Source organism: Electrona antarctica (genome assembly GCF_951216825.1).
Source record: "Electrona antarctica genome assembly, chromosome: 22".
In the NCBI taxonomy this organism is placed as follows: domain Eukaryota; kingdom Metazoa; phylum Chordata; class Actinopteri; order Myctophiformes; family Myctophidae; genus Electrona; species Electrona antarctica.
In genome coordinates this window covers 5,263,743-5,286,478 of record NC_136805.1, presented here as the reverse complement: position 1 = coordinate 5,286,478, position 22,736 = coordinate 5,263,743, and the positions used below count along the sequence as shown (strand labels likewise).

At 43.8% G+C, this 22,736-nt stretch overlaps 1 protein-coding gene across 1 annotated transcript; it reads right to left on the bottom strand.

Moving 5' to 3' along the window:
• Positions 1-8,537: 8,537 nt before the first annotated feature.
• Positions 8,538-15,452, bottom strand: LOC306914777 (tyrosinase-like; the record flags this gene model as incomplete). Its single annotated transcript, XM_079491970.1, has 7 exons — positions 14,612-15,452; positions 12,759-12,969; positions 11,819-11,966; positions 10,771-10,952; positions 9,318-9,521; positions 8,932-9,046; positions 8,538-8,661 (listed from the first exon to the last, which is right to left on the bottom strand). The coding sequence occupies exons 1-7, from the start codon at positions 15,434-15,436 to the stop codon at positions 8,538-8,540; spliced, it is 1,809 nt and encodes a 602-aa protein (XP_079348096.1). The 5' UTR covers positions 15,437-15,452.
• Positions 15,453-22,736: the final 7,284 nt, after the last annotated feature.

Below are 22,736 nucleotides of genomic sequence, written 5' to 3'. Positions count from 1 at the left end.
AAGTATTTATTTAAAGACCTTTTAAGCGTCGTACGAAGCCAACTCGAGTCATGACAAATCATGACAACACACACAATATTTTGGACCAAACAAATAATTACATAGAAGAAAAACAACAAAAAAAGTGTTGTAAAAACTGTGTTTGTTGTCATGATTTGTCACGACTCGAGTTGGCTTTGTCAGCGGCGTAAACGTCTTTAAATAAATACTTTCTGAAATGTCTATGAGGAAAATGAACGGAGAATCATTTTCCTGGTCCATGGTAGAGGGCGGGACTGCGACGCTCTATAGCCCATGGTCATAGTGAAATCCAACATCAAAGAAGAACACGTTTATCCACAGTCACAAGGGGGCGCTCTGTAGTAGTCTGTAGTACCAAGACGATATGACGACGAAGAAAGAAGAAAAGTAACGAGTGTGTGTTCTGGTCCCTTTGATTGAGCTGAGAAGGACCTAGAAACTGGCTAGCCTGATTATCAGACTGTAGCTTTCTTGAAGCTTCTCAGTCCACTCAGAGAGTGGGCGGGGTCTTTGGGCTGGATCCAGGCTAGAAACTGGCTCCTTCTTCTCCTTCTTCTCAGCTCAATCAACAGGACCAGAACAAACACTCGTTGATGATGAATGAGGAAGTGGTTCAGTCCATTCAACAAGTGCCTCTGAGAACGAAGCGAGTCGCCACACTGACCCCTAGTGGTGGAAACGCTAGGAAAGTTCCACTGTGTAGTGTGATTGAGAAAGCTTGGAATTAAACCAATAGATATAAATATGCATTGTCCATTCTTGCTCATATAGCAACATTCTTTTCACAAAAACAACATCTTCACAATCATAACAGTGACCATACATTTTGTGTGCGTCACAATGGCTAAAATACAAACGAACGCTTCAACAATTCTGAGAGATGGTGTACTGGTCTGATGATCAGACTCTCAACACAGAGGTTCCATGTTCAAGTCCCACATTTCCTAGTTCAACTTAAATTCTGGAGAACTTTGAAATATTGCCTATATAACATTGCACAAAGACGTTAATATCACTTTTCCAAGTCTGACGCAAACACGCCCAACACTCAGTCAGCTCACTCTAATTCAATATTACAATTCTACAATTCAATATATAGGCCAAATATTGAATTGAATATAATTAAATGTAAATGTGTCTTATAAACCCATGGGGGTTTGGGCACTTTGTGTGCAGGACACGAAAATAAAAGAAGCAATCAAAGCTAAAAGAGTTCGAAAGTGAACAGCCCCGACATTGTCCAGTTCAAAATGAAGTAATGAATTACGCCGACACGCCACCCATACGACGTTGATACGCCGTCTCTCTCTGGACGGCGTATCAACGGCGTATCAACGTCCGCTCACTCCGTCGGACTGTTTTTGTCCAAAAACAGGTTTTTTTGTGATTTCAGACAGTTGAAAGTGAGCTGAAAATGAACTACGCCGACACGCCGTGCGCACGACGTTGATACGCCGTCGCCGTCTCTCTCTTGGACCGCGTAGTAACGGCGTATGGACGTCCGCTCACGCCGGAGATTTCCTCAGTGATAAAATGAATAAGTTACAGCTATATCTTTAATGGATTTAACAGATGGAATGAATTATTACAACTAGGCCTAGTCTTTAGTGGATTTATTTGATACAATTAAGCGATGGAATTAATAATTATAACTAAATGGCTTTAGTAAAGAAGTCAAATGTAAATAAACATTTATATTAAAATATCTTAAAACGTGACACATTTCTTTGTCTGTACTTGCTGACTATAGGTTTGGTTCTTCATCAGGTCTGGCTCTTTAGTCCACTGGTAAGGCCGGTCGTGTATAGTCGGCACAGCCGGACAGCCAATGAAACGAAGGCTTGCCTTTGTTGCCAGGCAGTTTTGCCATCTTTTTCACCCAATCAGAATTTTTCACTTTTCTTTGTAGGGCTTTGGAGACTGGAATTCGATTCCCCCTCATGGAAGATAGATCCATAGTTAAAGTTAGTTATTGACCAGTTAACTGCCTGGTAATTGCATACCTGGATGTACAATAATAATAAAATATGTTGAGTTGTAATTGTACCACTGTGTCTGTGACTTATTTCTCTGCCCTTGATTTTCTATACTGCTGTAAATTTACATTGTCAGTAGTTATGATTGAATTGATGAATTTGGATAATTCTTTCCATCTAGATGACCAAGTTGGGTCCGGGGACCCTCAGGGGTCCTTGAGGGAGTTCCAGGGGGTCCCCATGCAGCTAAATGATAGTTAGTAACCAAATGGACCGTTATGGTTCTGTAACTCAGAGTGTACAAATGGAACCAAATGGTTCCATTTGTACACTCATAGTTAAATTAACATTGATTTAAAAACATAAATTGGGGGACCCAGAGATAGAAATACCAGAAATGGGGGTCCGTAGACTAATGCATGTCAAACTGGGGGGGTCCTTGAAATTAAACGGGTTGAGAATCACTGCTATAGCCGGGGAAAAAAGGAAAGAATATCTCTTATGGGGGGGTCCCTGGCATATGTTTTCAAATGGGGGTCTGCGGGCTAATTAGTGTCAATTTGGGGGTCCTTGACATGAAAATGTTTGGGAACCATTGGTAGATAGCAGTAGTACTCATCATCATTGCCATCTAGTGGCTGTTGTAAATCATAGCACAGCAAATATAAGGCAGCCTCTGTAGACATTTTTAAAGCTCAGCTCAAGACCCACTTCTACACCCTTGCTTTTAATTGATTTATTTGTCTTTTTAAAAAAAAATGTTATTCATGTCCTCACTGTATTGTTTATGCCCTGCCGTTCTTTCTTTTTTGTGTAAAGCACTTTGAGCTGCATTTCATGTCATGAAAGGTGCTATACAAATAAAGTTTTATTATTATTTTGTATTAGCAACAAAACATTTCTGTTGAACTCTGTGAAATTACACAACTCTTATATACATACAAAGATAAAGATAAATAGTATTATAAAATAGATAAAATATCAAAAAACTGTGGGATACAATATATAGTGCAAATGTATCGGCTAGCAGCAGTTGAAATCCCATCCTAAAAATAAAACGTATTGAATGTATTGCTCTGTTTATGTAACAGAATTTCTTTATACAGATGTAATTTGCTGTAAGCAGTGTAGGGGTATAAACAGTGTACACACAATGATTTGTATTCCTTAAGGTGCTTCCATTCCATTCTTTTCAGAGTGCATTCTCTCTCTATGAAAAAAGTTTTAGTCATTTGTTTTTATCAACACTTGTATGTGTGTGAGTGCGTGTGTGCATGCGTGTGTGTGTTCCTCAGGCACAGTAGAGGCGTTTGATTGATTGATTGAAAATTGTATTAACAGTTTGCAGAATTACAGTACATTTCAAGCACAAACTCAATACAAAGGCTGTTAACTGTGAGTGGACGACCCAATTAAGCATTACACTTGTTTACAACAGGGTCCACCATGTTCAATTCATCAAAGACAGACAGTTGGACTGTGAGGTGATGTGGCAGCCCTCCTCCTCGCCTCCAGAAGGAGACTTTGACCTGTGCGTCCATGAAGGCAGCGCCCAACGCCTGCACTGCGTCGCCAAGGTCTGCCGCTCACTCACTCGTTAACTAAAACACCTAAAACAGGCAGGGAAAGCATATTGTTTTTTAAATGACCGGTTAGTTTGATTAGAAAGTTCTGCATTGTCCCTATAACTCATGCATCAAATCACAAAACGTGTCGGCTGAGTAGAGATACAGAATGGATTCTTCTAATGGTTTGTTTGATTTATTGATTGAATACTTTAATAACAGCTTGCAAAGAAGTACAGAGATACAGATAATGCTAAAAGGATAACACAGGCCTTGTTTCCATTCTGGTTCTATGTATTCAACTCATCAAGCGTGGGCAGTGTGTGTACTATACAGGCTACACATCTGTCAGACCCCACTTCTGCATTGCTGTACTAAAACGTCACACCTGTCCTCAGACGATTGAGGGTTGTCCACTCCATGCAGGGCAGGTGCTGGCTGGCCAGGAACATCTGTGGGATCCTTGATGTAGTGGTGAAGCCTGGATGTTCTGCTGCCTTGCACTGATCCCTCCATCTCGCCATCACCCAGGAAGCCTTGGAGGTGTCAGCTGGTGTTGTGTGAAGCAGTTCCTGAGCCTGTGTGGCAAAGGGGCACAGGGACTGGTGTTTTAAGGATTATGTTATACTTTAGCTATTGAAAAATAGCAGATCTACAAGCTCATAGCGCAGTGCTGCACTACGAGCTTGTAGATCTGCTATGTTTGGAAAATCTTGAAAATGTGGCGCAAATATTAGAATATATATTCTTTCAGAGCGAACGTTTTAAACTCCAATCTTTGCTTACGGGGGAAGACGACTTGCAGCAAGCTATACACCTTGAAAAGTACAGTCATGACTCTTACTAAACACCAAAACTCAAGTGTACACTTAAACTGTATGTTGGCTTGTTTACTGTTGAGTGAGAGACCCACAGTTTGGAAAACACTGCATTAGCTGTCTGGGTGTTATACATATTGATATGACAATTAAAATTGTATTGCTAAATCACACAAATTATGTTGTATTACTGTTGTATGGTAGACAATATATTTGGGTTTCAAGTGTGGTCATCTGAACACAGCGTCTTTACACTCTAGTGAAATAGTGCATTTCATATTTAATGTAAACATACAAAGAGGACTAAGGTGAGGCAGTCAGCAGGTCACAGCGCTGTAGGGCTTCGAACCCTATATCCAGCAGAAGCTCGGATAGTACTCTACCAGTGCTTTTTTTGCTTTGCAACACCATGCCTTTACTTGCATGTGAATTATTGATGACACCATGATAGGAGTACAATAACTTTGCATTGTGAATAAAACATATTAACCACAGTGTGGTTGCAGTGTAATGCTAACGATGTAATCACAGGGCTGTCTGCTTCATGTATTATAATTAAAAGTGCATTCTGGTATTGTGAATCAATGTACTTAAATGAAAGCACCAACTTCAGTGTTTACTGACTGACCTATAATAACAATATAGCCTCCAATAGCACAGCGAGGGGTCCGGGGACCCCCAGATTTTGTAAATAGCATCAACATCAGCTAAAGCCACTATAAAGCCTATTTGAAACTAGGCGATCTACGAGCTTGTTGATCAGCTATTTTCAACAAATCAGACCATTAAACTCAGTCAAATAAATGTTAAATCATGAAATATAACGGGTCTTGTGTAGGGTCTAAGGAGTAAACACTGATACAGTGAGTTATTATTTTGTCTGCTGGTTGCATGAGTTCAGCTCCATGTACAATAACAGCTCAGCACAGTACTCAATTAACAGATCCCTGATCGATCTAAAAACGAATCCACTACATTCACCAAATCACCAAGACATATAAGCATTAAAACGTTTCCTTTGACAAGTCAGAGAGTGATCTGTTCGTGCCCCATTGAGCCATACAACGTCTGTTTACGTTACGATGATGCTAACACGCTAATTCGATTAGCATCCCTTCCTTTGTCAAAGACGTGCAAAATAAAAAATCTGTCAATGTATACACATTATGTTACACGTCTTTATCGGCGTTTCTGTGGTCGAGACAATGCATTGTACCGACCTGTCAGTTTCTGCTGCTGCTCGGGACTTCATGTATATGACGTAAACATTAAACAGGCAGAGAGACATATATGAATCCAGGCATTAATCTCATCCAAAAATATATAAAACGTAAACGCCAAAATCGCGAGAGAGTCAGCTATTCATTACAAAATATTTCACAGACCTTGATGTGATTGTTCGCTGTGATAAAGTAACACAAAGGTGATGATGATGATGAGCCGGAAAAAATACAACGAGACGAGAGGATAAACATAACTCGAGAGAAGAAGAACAGAGGCATTTGGCAGTGACATTCAGAACAGCGCCACAGCCAGCCCATCCACACCCACTCTGTGGCCAGACGTATATTACATCGGCAGTGAGATTAGGACAGCGCCACAGCCAGCCCATCCACACCCACTCTGTGGCCAGAAATATATTACATCGGTACCGAAGTTTAGGACAGCGCCGCGGCCGCCGTCCGCACCCACGTTGCGGCCGGAAGCGGTACTGCGCCCGTAGTGAAAATTCACTACCATAGAGAATGAACGGGACCTCGTTTAGGGCCGTTTAGCTAAACAATACGCGACGGCCGCTGGTAACGTATGCGCCTTGTTGATACGAGGGCCGGGGTTCGCCTCCCAGCCGAGGTCACACTTTTAACCACAGTGTTTCTTTCTACCGTAGCTTCGGTTGAGTGGAATCAAACCAAGGAGGATCTCTGATTGATTGATTGATTGAAAATTGTATTAACAGTTTGCAGAATTACAGTACATTTCAAGCACAAACTCAATACAAAGGCTGTTAACTGTGAGTGGACGACCCAATTAAGCATTACACTTGTTTACAACAGGGTCCACCATGTTCAATTCATCAAAATATTTAGAGACGTACAAATAGACACTTCTATATAGACAAAGAACAGAACAGGAATTCATCATAATGGAGGTAAAAAGGGAAAAGAAACAAATACAGTGAGGGGAAAAGGGGGGGGGGGGTAGACCACTGTTAACTCAATTAGAACTTTTAATGATTTGCGAGTTCAAGGTTTAAAGTTAAATGTTGTTATCTAAAATGCCTAACAACACCAACGAAAGAAACATCTAGCTGCCCTCTGAACACTAGCCACTTTACACAGCGAGTGAAATGCATTCATTCATCATAGACATTATTACAGTCACCAGGGGGCGCTCTGTAACAAGACGATCTGACGACGAACTGGAAGAAAATGTATTCGTGTCATGTGTGGTCCTGCTGATTGAGCTGAGCAGGAGCCTGGAGGACATCCATCCATCCATGGGAGGTCAGAAGCAGAGAAAGGTGAAAAGGAGGAGGCAGCAGCCATGGCGTCACATTCCCCTCAGCTGTATGGATGTATGTGACAATCCACTCTCTGGAGTCTGGAGGTGATGGAAGGAACCCATCATCAGCCACAATCAGCAACGGATACAGGTCCAGTGCCAGTGGGCACCTCAATGTTAAATTACCATCCCCAAAACGTAAGTCTATGCTTTGGAAAATGGTTGGAATAATAAATGTAAAGTATATGATTTGAACATGCCCAGTACATCTTTAAAACAACTTTATTGTTTCCTCCTACTTTCACTCTGCAGCATGTTTTGGAGAATAACATCAAACACAAGAAAGAGATGGAAAGCTGAGGAGACCCTCAGAGAGCATGGTGGCACTCTGTGATAAGCTGCTAGATATGTGAGCCACAGGTTGTGGGTTCAAGTTCAGCCCACAGCCTCGGACGGCATATTATAGCATGCTGTTTTTCATCATTTTTGAGGATTTGAAAAAAAGACGAAATTCACTGCGAAACGGCATACTATAGCATGCCGTTTTTCATCATTTTTGAGGATTTGAAAAAAGACGAAAATAACTCCGATACCATGGGCTATAGCCCATGGTCTTGGACGGCATACTATAGCATGCCGTTTTTCATCATTTTCGAGGATTTGGGGAAAAAAAGCCGAAAATCAATCCGAGACCATGGGCTATGGCCCATGGTCAGGATATCAGGATAAGACAAGTTCTCACAATTGGTTGTAGACGTGAACAGAAAGAATAAATACATAGACTTGGTAACCTAACTGTAGGGAGTACAAACACAGTAAAGAACCTGGGGGTTATCATCTATGAAAAGGCAACACAATGAGCAGAAAATAAAAATAAACCATGTAAATATATAGGAACTACAACAAATTGAGCAGAGCACTGCAGGGAGTTGAACCCCATTCCGGTAAACCAGAAGTACCACACCAGTGCCTTATTTTGTCTTATCATGTCTTCTGGTCACGTCATGTGTCCAATATATTCTTAATTTCTTTATGTGTGTATTTTGAACTTGGGAACTTGTTGCCATGTGACACTGCCTGTTGTCATCGTGCTCTGAGAAACATCATTCACCACCTTTAGAGGGAGACCTTTAAGGGACCACACGGTTGGTCAACACAAATCAATGGTTTAGTGTCTTTTAGTTTCATAAACGTCTATATTTTTCATGCCTCATCCTTGATTAAAATAATCTGTGCACTGCTAAAGAGGACCTTCCCTATAGAAAAAGGTGGCGTTGTAAAGTGGTTGCCATTTAATCACAAATACCCTGTTTTCAGACAGACAGACAGACAGACAGACAGACAGACAGACAGACAGACAGAAATAATTGTACACGTGGTATTGTCTTTGCTTTGCTCTTTATTAATTCACCAAATTCTAGGTATTAGACATCACCCAAAAAATATATATATATCACAAAATATGCAAAATGTAATACAGGCGATTTTTTAAGTTAAGCCGATCCTACAATCAATACAATCAAAGAAAATAGTCACAAAAAAAAAAAGAAAAACGTCGCCATGTAACACACTGTGAGCTGATATAGATCTGCTATATTTTTGTATAGCATCATCCATAGCGTTCAAATCCATTGTCCTATATGCATCCGTGCCACCTAAATAAAACGTCGGCCCTGCAGACAGTCGGGAACAGTGCAAGGGAGGGATTCGATCATGTGTTCTCCCTCTGGCAGGGGGCCGCAGTCGGCACATGGAGTTCCATGGAAGACGATCTTCTCACTGGAAACACACGAACACACAAAGTGTTAATATCGCGCCACCGAGTGGCACGCTACGAGCTTGTAGATCTGCTATTTTTCAATAGCTAAAGCATAACATAATGCTAACACCAAAAGGGGTTCCCGCCCAGAATGGGTTAAAACCATGTGGTGGGAAAAAAGTACTCACGTGTATTACTTGAGTAAAAGTCTGTTACAAGTACTGGGATTCAAAATTTACTTAAAGTGCAAAGGTACTGGTATCAAAATGAGTATAATGTTAATCAGTTACCTGTAGTCTGAGTAGTCAGGTGTACAGATTTTCTCTCTGAATTTTTTGGAGTTGGTCGTTCCACATGCGGGGTAACACTTGGACCACGCGCCCATATCGCCCCATGTACCTTTCACTGCAGAGACACAAAGATACATCAATTTATTAGTAACATTAACCACATGGACTCAAGTTTGGGCAATACAGATCCGCACAAGTCACGAGTGAACAGGGTGTAACAACAGGTTGGGGGCACCCCTGTGTGTGTGTGTGTGTGTGTGTGTGTGTGTGTGTGTGTGTGTGTGTGTGTGTGTGTGTGTGTGTGTGTGTGTGTGTGTGTGTGTGTTTGCGTGTGTGTTTGCGTGCGTGCGTGCGTGCGTGCGTGCGTGTGTGCGTGCGTGACTTACAATTACAACAATCCCTTATATTGTAACAGGCATGCGTTTCCTTCGTGGCTCCAACGCAGACTCCTTCAGCCAGGTTGCCAATACACTTCCGAGTACGACTCTGAGTGCCTGAAAACTTTTTGCACCTGATGTCGATGCCCGGAAGCGTGCAGTCTGACCACTCCGACCAGTCGGACCACACTGCGGTCATTTCGCGGTCAACAACTGGACAGAACGACAAGAGAGGCAGGTAGAGACAAAACAGTATAGTGTTTAGTGCTCGTCATTACAACAACATTCTGAGGCAGGGGTCATCACTATGTCTGCACACATGTTTCATTTCCAAGGACCCCCATAACTCTGAGAGTGTACAAATGGAACAATTTACACTCTTGAGAGTTACATCATTGTTAAACATCTGCATTACTTAAAGCTGCTATAAGCAATAATATGTCAAAATTTGAATGACCTTTTTATTTTTTTGGTATTCAGACAGCCAGCAATGGGTAGAATGCTCCCCCCAAAAATAGTCTCTGTGACACATCTAGGGGCCGCAATTTGCATTCAAAGATTTTCCTAGAAGCTTTGTCATTGGTCGATTTGCCTGTCTGCTTCCTGATTGGTTAGTCACTGCGACCTGGTTTTTTTCGACCAATGACAAAGCTTCTAGGAACATCTTTGAATGCAGATTGCGGCCCCTAGATGTGTCACAGAGACTACATTCTTTTTGGGAGCGTTCTACCCATTGCTGACTGTCTGAATACCAAATAAATAAAAAATAAAAGGTAATTAATATTTTGACATTATTGCTTATAGCAGCTTTCATTTACAAGAAGTTCTACACAATTACAGAATGTAGAATAATTGTTATTTTGATCAACGTTTGCCCGCTGTCTCCTAATGGTACCAACTTCAATACAGCAGGGAATTGTGGAGAAAATCTTATACAACAATAACAAAATATTGAGGCTAAATTGAGGCAAAATGTCATCAAAATTGTGGTCCGTGGCTCAAGTGGCTCGAATAAATAATGGGCCTTGATATGAAAAGGGTTGAAAACCACTGCTTTAACACATTTTGGACTGAGGTCGATAAAGAAAAAGGCTTCTAAATCCTAAAATTTTCCTGAAAAACCCATGTTTCTATGTCAGTGGTGCTCAACCTTTTTCATGTAAAGGACCCCCAGAATTATCTCTATTGGGTCACGGACCCCCATCTCAAAATATGTAGTTCCAGGGACCCCCCAGAAGCCAATATTTTAGTTAAAAATGTTCGCTCTGAAATATATATTCAAAGATTTGCGACAAGTTTTGCAACAAGTTCATAGCGCGGCACTCGGTGCCGCGCTATGAGCTTGTAGATCTGCTATTTTTCAATAGCTAAAGCATAACATTATGCTCAAAACACCAAAAGGGGTTCCCGCCCAAAACGGGTTAAGTGGGGGTTTTAGGGTATAATGAAAGCGGTTTCGTACTGGCTTGGTCCTGGAGGTAGTCGTATTCGTAGCCCAGGTTCTTGGACAGCAGGTACTCGATGTTCCTGTAGATGGGCAGGAAGGGAACCATGTGGTAGCCGTAGTTGTGGCCGATAGGGGCGCCGGACTCGGGGTACTCCTCGTACGAGGGCAGGTGTTTCCTCAGCCAACGTTCCATGAGACTGAAGGAGGAGGAGGAGGAGAGACAGGCAGACAAACAGAGAGTCAGTGTTGATTTCGTCGACTAAAAACTAAAACGAAAAATGTTTGTCGACTACCTTTTTCCACTGATGAATGGAAACTAAATGAAAACTAAGCTATGATAACCAAAACTAAGAATAAATATACTGACAATTTCGTCAAGAAATAGAAACTAGACTAAAATGTTAGGAAGGGACTAGTGGACAAGAGATCCAGTATAAGTCATTTTACACTCGGTTACATGCTGATAATAGCAGATCTACAAGCTCACAGCTTCGACGTGTTGTGAGCTTGTAGATCGGCTATTTTCAGCAAGTGTAAAATCAGCCATTACGACGGCATCAAGGCCCGCCAAAATACATTTTAGTCGACTAAATCACCTGTAGATTTAGTCGACTAAAATCTTATGATATTTAGTCGACTAAAACTAGACTAACACTAAAACATTCCAACCAGCCACCGACCCCCATCTGAAAATATGTTATGTATATATAACATATATGAATATATATTCAAAGATTTGTGCCACATTTGCACAATTCTTTCGAAAGTAGCAGATCTACAAGCTCATATGGCCGCTACGAGCTTGTAGATCTGCTATTTTTCAACAGCTAAAGTTTAAAATAATGGTTAAAGTGGTTAAAAGCTATGAGGCCTCAGGTCTAAAAATGGGCTAACGGTTATTTTAGAACTTTAGTTGTTGAAAAATAGCAGATCTACAAGCTCATAGTGTGTGTGTGTGTGTGTGTGTGTGTGTGTGTGTGTGTGTGTGTGTGTGTGTGTGTGTGTGTGTGTGTGTGTGTGTGTGTGTGTGTGTGTGTGTGTGTGTGTGTGTGCGATTCTGCACCTGTCAATCATGCAGTGGTGCAGGAAGAATAAGGGGTCGTTGGCTGTGGTCTCGATGATGGACATGGTGCCGTTCAGGAAGTTGTGCACGAGGTTGTGCATGTAGCCTTTACCATCCACCACCTTGCCTGTCTGTGGGCTGACCCAACCTGAGAGAGAGAGACAGAGAGAGAGAGAGAGAGAGAGAGAGAGACAGACAGAGAGACAGAGAGACAGAGAGAGGATAAGAAAGTTGTGTGTTAACACATTTAGACCTGACGTCGAAATAAAAAAAAAAGTCTTCTGAAATATATATATTCAAAGATTTGTATGACGTGTCTGTGTGTGTGTGTGTGTGTGTGTGTGTGTGTGTGTGTGTGTGTGTGTGTGTGTGTGCGCGCACGTGTGTGTTTCAACCCTCCAGGATGTTCCTGAAGCTCAGCTCAGAGGTGCGGGTGTAGGGAGCTGTGTGTGTCTGTGTGTGTGTGTGTGTGTGTGTGAATCCCCCTTTTTGAAACTAGCTCCTCGCCACTCGCCCTACACACTCGGTTTGAGCATAGATGTATAAATAATAGACGATACTGGAATTCCCCTCCCATCCATTTGCAATAGCATTGCGTCTCTGTTATTTATATATCTATGCTCAAACCGAGTGGAAGTGTGTAGGGTGAGTGGTGAGGAGATGGTTTCAAAAATGGCCTGTGTGTGAGTGTCGTACCCTCCAGAATGTTCCTGAAGCTCAGCTCAGAGGTGCGGGTGTAGGGAGCTGTGTGTGTGTGTGTGTGTGTGTGTGTGTGTGTGTGTGTGTGTGTGTGTGTGTGTGTGTGTGTGTGAGTGTCGTACCCTCCAGAATGTTCCTGAAGCTCAGCTCAGAGGTGCGGGTGTAAGGAGCCGTGTGTGTGTGTGTGTGTGTGTGTGTGTGTGTGTGTGTGTGTGTGTGTGTGTGTGTGTGTGTGTCGTACCCTCCAGAATGTTCCTGAAGCTCAGCTCAGAGGTGCGGGTGTAGGGAGCGGTGTCGTACTTGGGCACCGACATCATGAGCTCCACCTCAGCGTCCGTGGGCAGGCGCTGGTACTCGGCGTTGCCCGCGGGGTAGCGCAGCAGAGGGCCCTCCGGCGTGCCGGGGCACAGAGTGCGGTTTTTCTTGTAGTCTTCTGTCAGGCTGCAGACCGTCTGATGGACACACATGCAGGGACGGATTCAAGTGAAAAGGGGCCCTGTGCACAAATCGCAAAGCCCCACCCGGAATGTGCCGATTTTTTTTCGGGCACAAGTTTTTAACTGTCCCTAGCAGCCTAAGGCCTAATTCATACTCCTATTTTAGAGCCGAATAAAAGTCGGTTCGGCGCTGTAGAGCCTACAATGTACCGTCCTAAAGTCGGCTCTTCGGTGCTACTGAAAATTTCTGACGAGCCGAAATCATTTCGGCACTACAGCGCCGAAACAGCAGTAAAATAGGAGTATGAATCGGCCCTAGCGGTAAGGCTGACAGAAATAGATGTGGATGTGTTGGATGAAGCTCAAATTGAACTTTACTCAGGTATCTGGTTTGTCACTGTCCTAGACCTTCCTAGTCTGTGTTATTCAAGAAAAATAATGTCCAAAACTCTAAAAATTGCCTGTTTTCAAGATGTTTTGGCCATTATTTCTGGAACGGACAGTCCAATCTGTTCAGTTCAAAGCTTGTTGGAAGCGTGACTTTGAGGACATTCTTAATCCAAGGGCTGCTTCACACTTAATAATAATAATAATAATTAATCCCTCCACAGATGTATCCCTGCAACATTATGAGGAGCACTACAGCAGTGTTGATTGAGTCAGCAGTATGAGTCATTTCACAATTAGTTGCATGCTGAAAATAGCTGATCTACAAGCTCACAACGCGTTGTGAGCTTGTAGATCAGCTATTTTCAGCAAGTGTAAAATCAGTCATTACGACGAAATCAAGGCCCGACAAAATACATTTTAGTCGACTAAATCACTAATCACCTGTAGATTTAGTCGACTAAAATCTTATGACATTTAGTCGACTAAAACTAGACTAACATTAAAACATTCCGGGTGACTAAAATGTGACTAAAACTAAATTAAAACTATTCAAGAGACTGACGAAAATAGAAATTTGCTGCCAAAAACACTGACTACAGGATACAGAACAACATCATGCACCATGCATGCTACTACACTATTGCTAGCCTAGTACAGATGCACGATATAATCGGTATTGTATCTAAATCGGCCATAAAAATGGATTAAAAAAAAAAGGAAAATGATACTGATTCGGAATCGAATCAGTATCAAAATAATCCCGATTGTTTTCACCGATAGTTACAAAATTGTGGGATAAAAAATATAAGAAAAATAAAAATAAAAAAAGAGTGTCAGCTGTTAGTGGGGAGGATGGGCAAAAAACTTAAATTAAATAAATTAAATTCAGCAAAGAGTTCAATATAAATATAAATATAATAACGTATCGGAATCGGTGTCGGCCGATATGACCCTGCGAATAAGCGGAGGTCGGATATCGGTCATGATTTCAATATTGTGCATCTCTAACCCATTTAGGCCTGACGTCGAAATTAAAAAAAACGTTCGCTCTGAAAGAATATATATATATTCAAAGATTTGTGCCGCATTTTTACGATTTTTCTAAAATAGCAGACCTACAAGCTCGTAGCGCGCCACTCGGTGGCGCGCTACGAGCTTGTAGATCTGCTATTTTTCAATAGCTAAAGTATAACATAATGCTTAGTTAAAACACCAAAAGGGGTTCCGCGCCCAAAATGGGCTAATTGCTATAGAACTGTTGTCTTACCTTCCATTTGGAGAAGGGAGAAGCGGGGCTGATGAGGTTGGGGTTCTCGGGGTCCGGTCCGCCCATCAGATCGTCCACGCACGGCTCACACGTGGTCTTGCCTCTCCAGTCCCAGTAGGGGAGGGCGAAGTCGTTGTCTTTGCTCAGCTTCTTGATCTCGTTCTCGAAGAACAGCAGCTCCACGCGGTGCCAGATCGGGAAGGCCGAGGCCATGTGGGCGAAGTCAATCGTGGCGTGCTCTTTCCCGTCGGGCAGGTAGGTGGGGTGCGTCACGTAGTAGTGGATCCAGGCGAACAGGTCGAAGGTGGTGGCGTCGGCAAACTGGGGGTTCTCGCCGTCCACGCCCATGTCCGCCCTGGTGGCGGTGGCGATGACGTAGTCGGGGTTGACGGTGGTCTTCGCCAGGTCAAAGTAGTCGACTAGCTTCTTCTTCTCCTCGTCCGAGAGCTTCATGATGTTCTTGCGAATGTGGTTCTTGTACTCTGAGCAGGTGGGGCCGTAGTAGCCAAACATGCACTCGCCGCAGTCGAAGCCGCCGAAGCGCCCGAAGCAGTTACAGGTCCTGTTGAAGAACTCGACTGGCCACTTCTCTCGGTCGTCTTTGCCATGGTAAGGATAGCTATCGGAATCGGCCGCCTTGGACACCCTCACGTCGCCGCATTTGCCGCGGCCAGATTGGGCGCCACAGACCGAGCCGTCGCCCTCCCACACGGGGCAGCACTCTTTGGTCCGCAGACCCTCCGAGTTGGCACACGGCCGGGGGAACTGGCACAGGCAGGACCCTACTAACAGCAGCAGGCTCACGGACACACACAGGCTCCTCATGATGGAGCAGCAACGATTAGCCAGCCAAAGAGCTAATGAACAGTTTCTGTCTCCCTTCCTTTTAACTAATACTCAGGTTCTGTTCCCGCCCAATGGGCGGTGTTATGAGGAAGAACTTGTTCCATAATGATGTTGTGAAATGAGCAAACTGACCTTCTCCCACTACAGAGGTCTGGGGGTAATTATGCCCCCCCCCCCCCACCCAGAGCCAATGAGATAGAAAGAGTTGCATCAATGAGGGAGCTGGGCTCAGAAGCAACACAGCTAGTCCGGCAGTCAACAGGCTTCTTTTGTTTAAAGTGCAAAAGTTGGTATATAGACTTTTTTTTTTACTGGCCTAAAATATTGTCTATATACATAAATTCATGAATCCACTTGCTGACCGGCTGTCAGCATTGAGCATTTCTTTTATAGGGGTTAATATGCGACCATACCATTAACATCCTATATAAAAGGCAAAAATGTCAAACTTTTATTATGCTTTAAGATTCATGTGGCATGTCAAACTAGCGTTCTTTTGTGATTCTGAATCCATTCCAAGCATTAGTTTTGCACAAAAAAACAATCCTTGGGCTAAACATGGCCATAGACTTGGGCACGTTTGGGTAAGTGGCTGTGGCCGTTTTCAGCCCAAGGAGTGGTTTTTGTGCAAAACTCGTAGTGTGAAAACCCCTAGTTTGTCACAAGCTACATAAAGCATAATGACATTTAGAAAATCTATAGGATGTTAATGGTATGGTCACATAATTATAAACCCATATAAAACAAATTGCCCAATATTGTAGACCAATAAAAAAAAAGACTATATACCAAACTTCCCACTCCACAACCCCGGCTGCCGGACTACTGCGTATGCTTCATCATCACAGTGCGACGACTTGTCGCACTGTGTCGCACTGTGTAGTTCTACGTGTGTGGAACTACACAGTTGTGTGTGGAACTACTCATGAGTTCCAAACGTACCGGTAGTCTTAAGGCTCATTCATAGTCTGGATTTTCGGTGGTGAGGTGACCACCACTCCGGTGGTGAGGTGACCACCGCTCCGGTGGTGAGGAGACCACCGCTCCGCTGGTGAGGTGAACACCGCTCCGCTGGTGAGGTGACCACCAGAGCTGAAATAACGTGGAGCGGTGGTGAGTAAAAACAGAGAGACGGACTGGGGCGGTGGTTTGCTCTTCACCGCGGCTTGTGACGTCATGTTGTAGTTCGGTGGTCACCTCACCACCGAAGTAGCCTGGCTAATAAGCCAGACCGAATCAGCCGTTGGCAAAAAAAAATTGCCTGCCGGCGGATTACGGTCTGGAGAGGCTCAATTGTACGCCCATTTCCTACACCAGAGAACTGGTGTGGCCAATCGGGACACGGTATGCAATATGGGCGGGCTTTGGTACAGTGACGTTCAATGCTTGAGACCTTTGACTGACAGTAGCTCTGACCAATTGCGTCAAAGAGAAAATGTTTGAACCCGCCCCCCGGGAAACAAGATCCATACACAGCATCTCCAGACTCAAATACCACACGACAGTGCTTATTAGCCAGGCTACCACCGAAGATCCAGACTATGAATGAGCCTTTACACCTGCCATGCTGGGTGCTGCAAACAAATTCATTAATTGCGCCAAGCAAACAAATGTTCAGACAAATTGAAACACCTGCGTAGCCGTATAGTCCCGAACGTGGCAGGTGTAGGACTACACCTGAAACTCATGAACAGAATCACATCACAGGTTTACATTAGTTTTTTGTGCAAGCTCCATCGTTTTTGTTGCCTTCAGAAAGAGAGAAAATAATTGATTGACTAAAAATTGTATTCAGTTTGTAGAGTGGATACAGTTCAACAAAGTAGAGGTCAGCACAAAATATGCTACGGGGATACAAAAAACATACATTAATCTTTTTTTTTCTTTTTATTGAAATGGATATGGGAGATTAATTATCTGGACTAATCATACTACATACTGCTCTCTCTGATATATTTGCATGGCCTATATTATTGCTTTTGCATTATCAATAATTTATTGCCACTACTACATTTCTATCTTATTTTCTTGTATTGTTTTCCACACGGTTGAGGAAGGGACAATCTCACTTACAGTATCATTCTGCCTTATGTTTGTGTTAATAAACATCCTGAACCTTGAATTGGTCTTTTTAGATCAGCACTTTTTTTCTTTCTTTTTGCAAACATAACTGTTTGTTTGCAAAATGTAAGGAAAAAGACAAACAGACCTTTAGCAGAACAAATCTTACTGTATACGTGACCAGGGAGGACCTCGGTGATCCTTTCATGGAAGCCAGACTGTGTGACATGTGTGCACAGAGAGTTCATGCGCTTTGTTTAAACCTCATCCACACACGTGTGTCACGTAGACGCTGACATGTCCCTCGGCACGTCGCCACTCAGTCAAATGGCTCTAAACCTCGCCATGTTCTTTTTGACCCCTGAATCTCCCAGACTCCCTCGATCCTCCCCGTCCGGGTTTGAATGAATGAATGTAGAAATTAGAACGATGTGCAGAATGTAATTTGCATACAGATGTGGAGGGGACTTTAATTGAATCGATTAATTCATGTATTTTAACCCATTAAGCCCGGGAACGCATATGTGTCACCTTAGCTTTTAACCGTTATTTTAAACTGTAGCTGTTGAAAAATCGCAGATCTACAAGCTCATCATAGCGGCACTCGGTGCCGCGCTACGAGCTTGTAGATCTGCTGATTTTAACTCATATATTTTGCTTCTGTGGGATGAGGGTCAGCGGCCAAATACATATAGTTCTGGGGATCCTTGACATGATAAGGTTTAAGACGCACTGACATATAGAATCATGGGATTATCAGAAAACTGACAACCCATAGGATGTCTACTCCTGTTCTAAAGCATCAACATGACGCCAGGAGGTGCTTGGAGTCGGTCAGACCTGCAATGGAGCCAGCTGCTCTGGTCAAGAAAGACAACACCACACTGTACTATGTCCTCAGGAGGTTGAGAACAACACGATAACATCTTGGCGACGGTAGTTCGCAGTTTACTATGAACCTGCATTTCATGTCAGTCAGTCTGTCACGCCTCGTGACACGCTCCATATGTGGCCGTCTCCATATATGAAGATCACGATCGACACTGACCTCATCAAACCCTGGATAGCCAGAAGACTGGATAATCACCTATACATCTGCATATATGGAGCCGGCCAGCAACTCTACATCGGACCTCACGGACACCATGTTGATCTGACCTCATCAAACCCTTAGATCTCCATATATGGAGCTGACCTGTTCTGACATTCCATATGTTGAACCTTCCCCACCTGTCCTTCCTCTTCGATGTCTCCCTTTAGTTTTGACTGATACGTGTCCATTGAAACTCTAGACGGGCCCGCCCCAAAGTCATTAGTGCAGCCGTGTTCTCAACCGGCCCAAAAAATAAGGCCCGGCCCTACCTTGGCCCTAACTGGGCTGGTCTGAGGCCCCGCCTGGCCTTACTAATTAGCACACATTTTACACCATACCCGGGGCGAAAACGCCAATTGAAAAAAAAAGGTCCATATATGGGCATTCCCAGACCTGTTGTTTTAGTAAGACGCCCTAGAGGGGAGGGTCTTGTGTCTTTAGTTGTAGACTAGAGTCTAGGTCTTGTATGTCTATGTATTGTTCTATTCATTCATTCATTCATTCTAGTTGTCTTGTATCTATATGTGAAATCAGTCCTCATGTGTATATTAGTCTTGTTCGTTGTTCCCCAGTCAGTCCTTGACTCCTTGTCGAGTCATTGTTTGTGTCACTGTCACATCATGTTTAGTGTTAGTTTGTGATTGTGACGTTACTCTGTTAATTTGATAAATTAAATCACCCAATGTTGGGTTTTGAACTCTGCCTGCCTTATTGCTGTCCTGCATTTGGGTCGATCTATATATATATATATATATATTTTTTCCTGTATTCCCTCCTTCAAGTCCCATCTCTGATTCTAATCTTGTAAACCAAATACTTACAAATGGCAATAAAGTGCTACGCACGCACGCACGCAGGAGTGTTTCCCCCAATGACATTTATCTCAAGCCTACAGCAAAGACACCATCTGCTGGCCGTTGGAGAGCACTGACTATGACAGCAAAGTGAGACGCACTCAGCCTACAGTCAGTCATACATGACTGAGCACATTGCAAAGAAAAAGACAAACAGACAAACAGCCACTCAGCAAAAAAGAACTAATCTTTCTGTACATAAACAGGGAGGACCTCAGTGATCCTTGAATTCATGGAAGCCAGACTGTGTGTCTACAACTCTACATGTGTACACAGAGAGTTCATGTCATCCACACACATGTGTCACGTAGACGCTGACATGTCCCTCGGCACGTCGGCAGTCAAATGGCTCTAAACCTCGCTATGCTCTTTTTGACATGCAACTGGCGGCCCAGGGGCCACATGCGGCCCTCACCTTCACTTAATGCGGCCCGCAGGTTATCTCATCATCATCATCATCATCACCTGTACATAAACAGGGAGGACCTCAGTGATCCTTGAATTCATGGAAGCCAGACTGTGTGTCTACAACTCTACATGTGTACACAGAGAGTTCATGTCATCCACACACATGTGTCACGTAGACGCTGACATGTCCCTCGGCACGTCGGCAGTCAAATGGCTCTAAACCTCGCTATGCTCTTTTTGACATGCAACTGGCGGCCCAGGGGCCACATGCGGCCCTCACCTTCACTTAATGCGGCCCGCAGGTTATCTCATCATCATCATCATCATCACCTTTATTTATTCTCGGAAATACAGTTGAGGGCAAGCCCTCATTTTCAATGTAGCCGAGGTTCTGAATACTGATAAAGTTAACATAAGTATAATTATATTTATTATATGTGTCACATGTCAGTCACAGGTAGATGGACGGCCGTGGATTGAGAGAGGGGTCATTTCTATGTTCCCCAGATTCTATGTACCCCATTAGGCGACCTTAGGGTTAGGGTTTAGGGTAGTAGTTACTGCGAGAGTGAGGTCTAGGCGTCTAGCCAACACCAACGGCGACTGGACTGCCCATAAATCCGACATCCCATTAGTCCGACCTACGTGGCCGGTTAAGACTGAGGTTAGGTTTCTGGTTGAAGGACTTCAGTGTTTTGTACCATACTGTTATATGTATAAGTACAGAACAAAGGATGTTTGCTTTCGCCATCTTTGTTGAAGAAGAGTCTGGGCAATTAAGATTTAGTCTTACTAGAAACACTAAGAGTTTCTAAATCTTATATTTAGATTTAGTCTGGCTTAATCTAGTCACCGCTGGGGTGAGGTTACAGGAGGTCAATGCTTAATGTGTGTGCCTTTGAGGGGATTAAGTCCACCCATCAAGCCCATTAGTGTCAACCTCTGACCATTAGATCCTGGTCTTATAGTGACCTACGTGGCCGGTTAAGACTGAGGTTAGGGTTAGTGACCTACGTGGCCGGTTAAGACTGAGGTTAGGGTTAGTGACCTACGTGGCCGGTTAAGACTGAGGTTAGGGTTAGTGACCTACGTGGCCGGTTAAGACTGAGGTTAGGGTTAGTGACCTACGTGGCCGGTTAAGACTGAGGTTAGGGTTAGTGACCTACGTGGCCGGTTAAGACTGAGGTTAGGGTTAGTGACCTATGTGGCCGGTTAAGACTGAGGTTAGGGTTAGTGACGTACGTGGCCGGTTAAGACTGAGGTTAGGGTTAGTGACCTACGTGGCCGGTTAAGACTGAGGTTAGGGTTAGTGACCTACGTGGCCGGTTAAGACTGAGGTTAGGGTTAGTGACCTACGTGGCCGGTTAAGACTGAGGTTAGGGTTAGTGACGTACGTGGCCGGTTAAGACTGAGGTTAGGGTTAGTGACCTACGTGGCCGGTTAAGACTGAGGTTAGGGTTAGTGACCTACGTGGCCGGTTAAGACTGAAGTTAGGGTTAGTGACCTACATGGCCGGTTAAGACTGAGGTTAGGGTTAGTGACCTACGTGGCCGGTTCAGACTGAGGTTAGGGTTAGTGACCTACGTGGCCAGTTAAGACTGAGGGTTAGTGACCTACGTGGCCGGTTAAGACTGAGGTTAGGGTTAGTGACCTACGTGGCCGGTTAAGACTGAGGTTAGGGTTACTGGGTTAGTGACCTACGTGGCCGGTTAAGACTGAGGTTAGGGTTACTGGGTTAGTGACCTACATGGCCAGTTAAGACTGAGGTTAGGGTTATTGGGTTAGTGACCTACGTGGCCAGTTAAGACTGAGGTTAGGGTTATTGGGTTAGTGACCTGCGTGGCCAGTTAAGACTGAGGTTAGGGTTAGTGACCTACGTGGCCGGTTAAGACTGAGGTTAGGGTTAGTGACCTACGTGGCCGGTTAAGACTGAGGTTAGGGTTAGTGACGTACGTGGCCGGTTAAGACTGAGGTTAGGGTTAGTGACGTACGTGGCCAGTTAAGACTGAGGTTAGGGTTAGTGACCTACGTGGCCGGTTAAGACTGAGGTTAGGGTTAGTGACCTACGTGGCCGGTTAAGACTGAAGTTAGGGTTAGTGACCTACATGGCCGGTTAAGACTGAGGTTAGGGTTAGTGACCTACGTGGCCGGTTCAGACTGAGGTTAGGGTTAGTGACCTACGTGGCCAGTTAAGACTGAGGTTAGGGTTAGTGACCTACGTGGCCAGTTAAGACTGAGGGTTAGTGACCTACGTGGCCAGTTAAGACTGAGGGTTAGTGACCTACGTGGCCGGTTAAGACTGAGGTTAGGGTTAGTGACCTACGTGGCCGGTTAAGACTGAGGTTAGGGTTACTGGGTTAGTGACCTACGTGGCCGGTTAAGACTGAGGTTAGGGTTATTGGGTTAGTGACCTACGTGGCCAGTTAAGACTGAGGTTAGGGTTATTGGGTTAGTGACCTACGTGGCCGGTTAAAGCGTTATTCATAGTCTGGATTTTCGGTGGTGAGGTGACCATCGAACTACAACATTCATTCTAGTTGTCGAGTCATTGTTTGTGTCACTGTCACATCATGTTTAGTGTTAGTTTGTGATTGTGACGTTTAATGACATAGCCTACAGCAAAGACACCATCTGCTGGCTGTTGGAGAGCACTGACTACGACAGCAAAGTGAGACGCACTCAGCCTACAGTCACAGCTGACTACATGACTGAGCACATTGCAAAGAAAAATACAAACAGACCTTTAGCCACTCAGCAAAAAAAAACTAATCTTTCTGTACATGAACAGGGAGGACCTCAGTGATCCTTTCATTCATGGAAGCCAGACTGTGTGTCTACATGTGTACACAGAGAGTTCATGTCA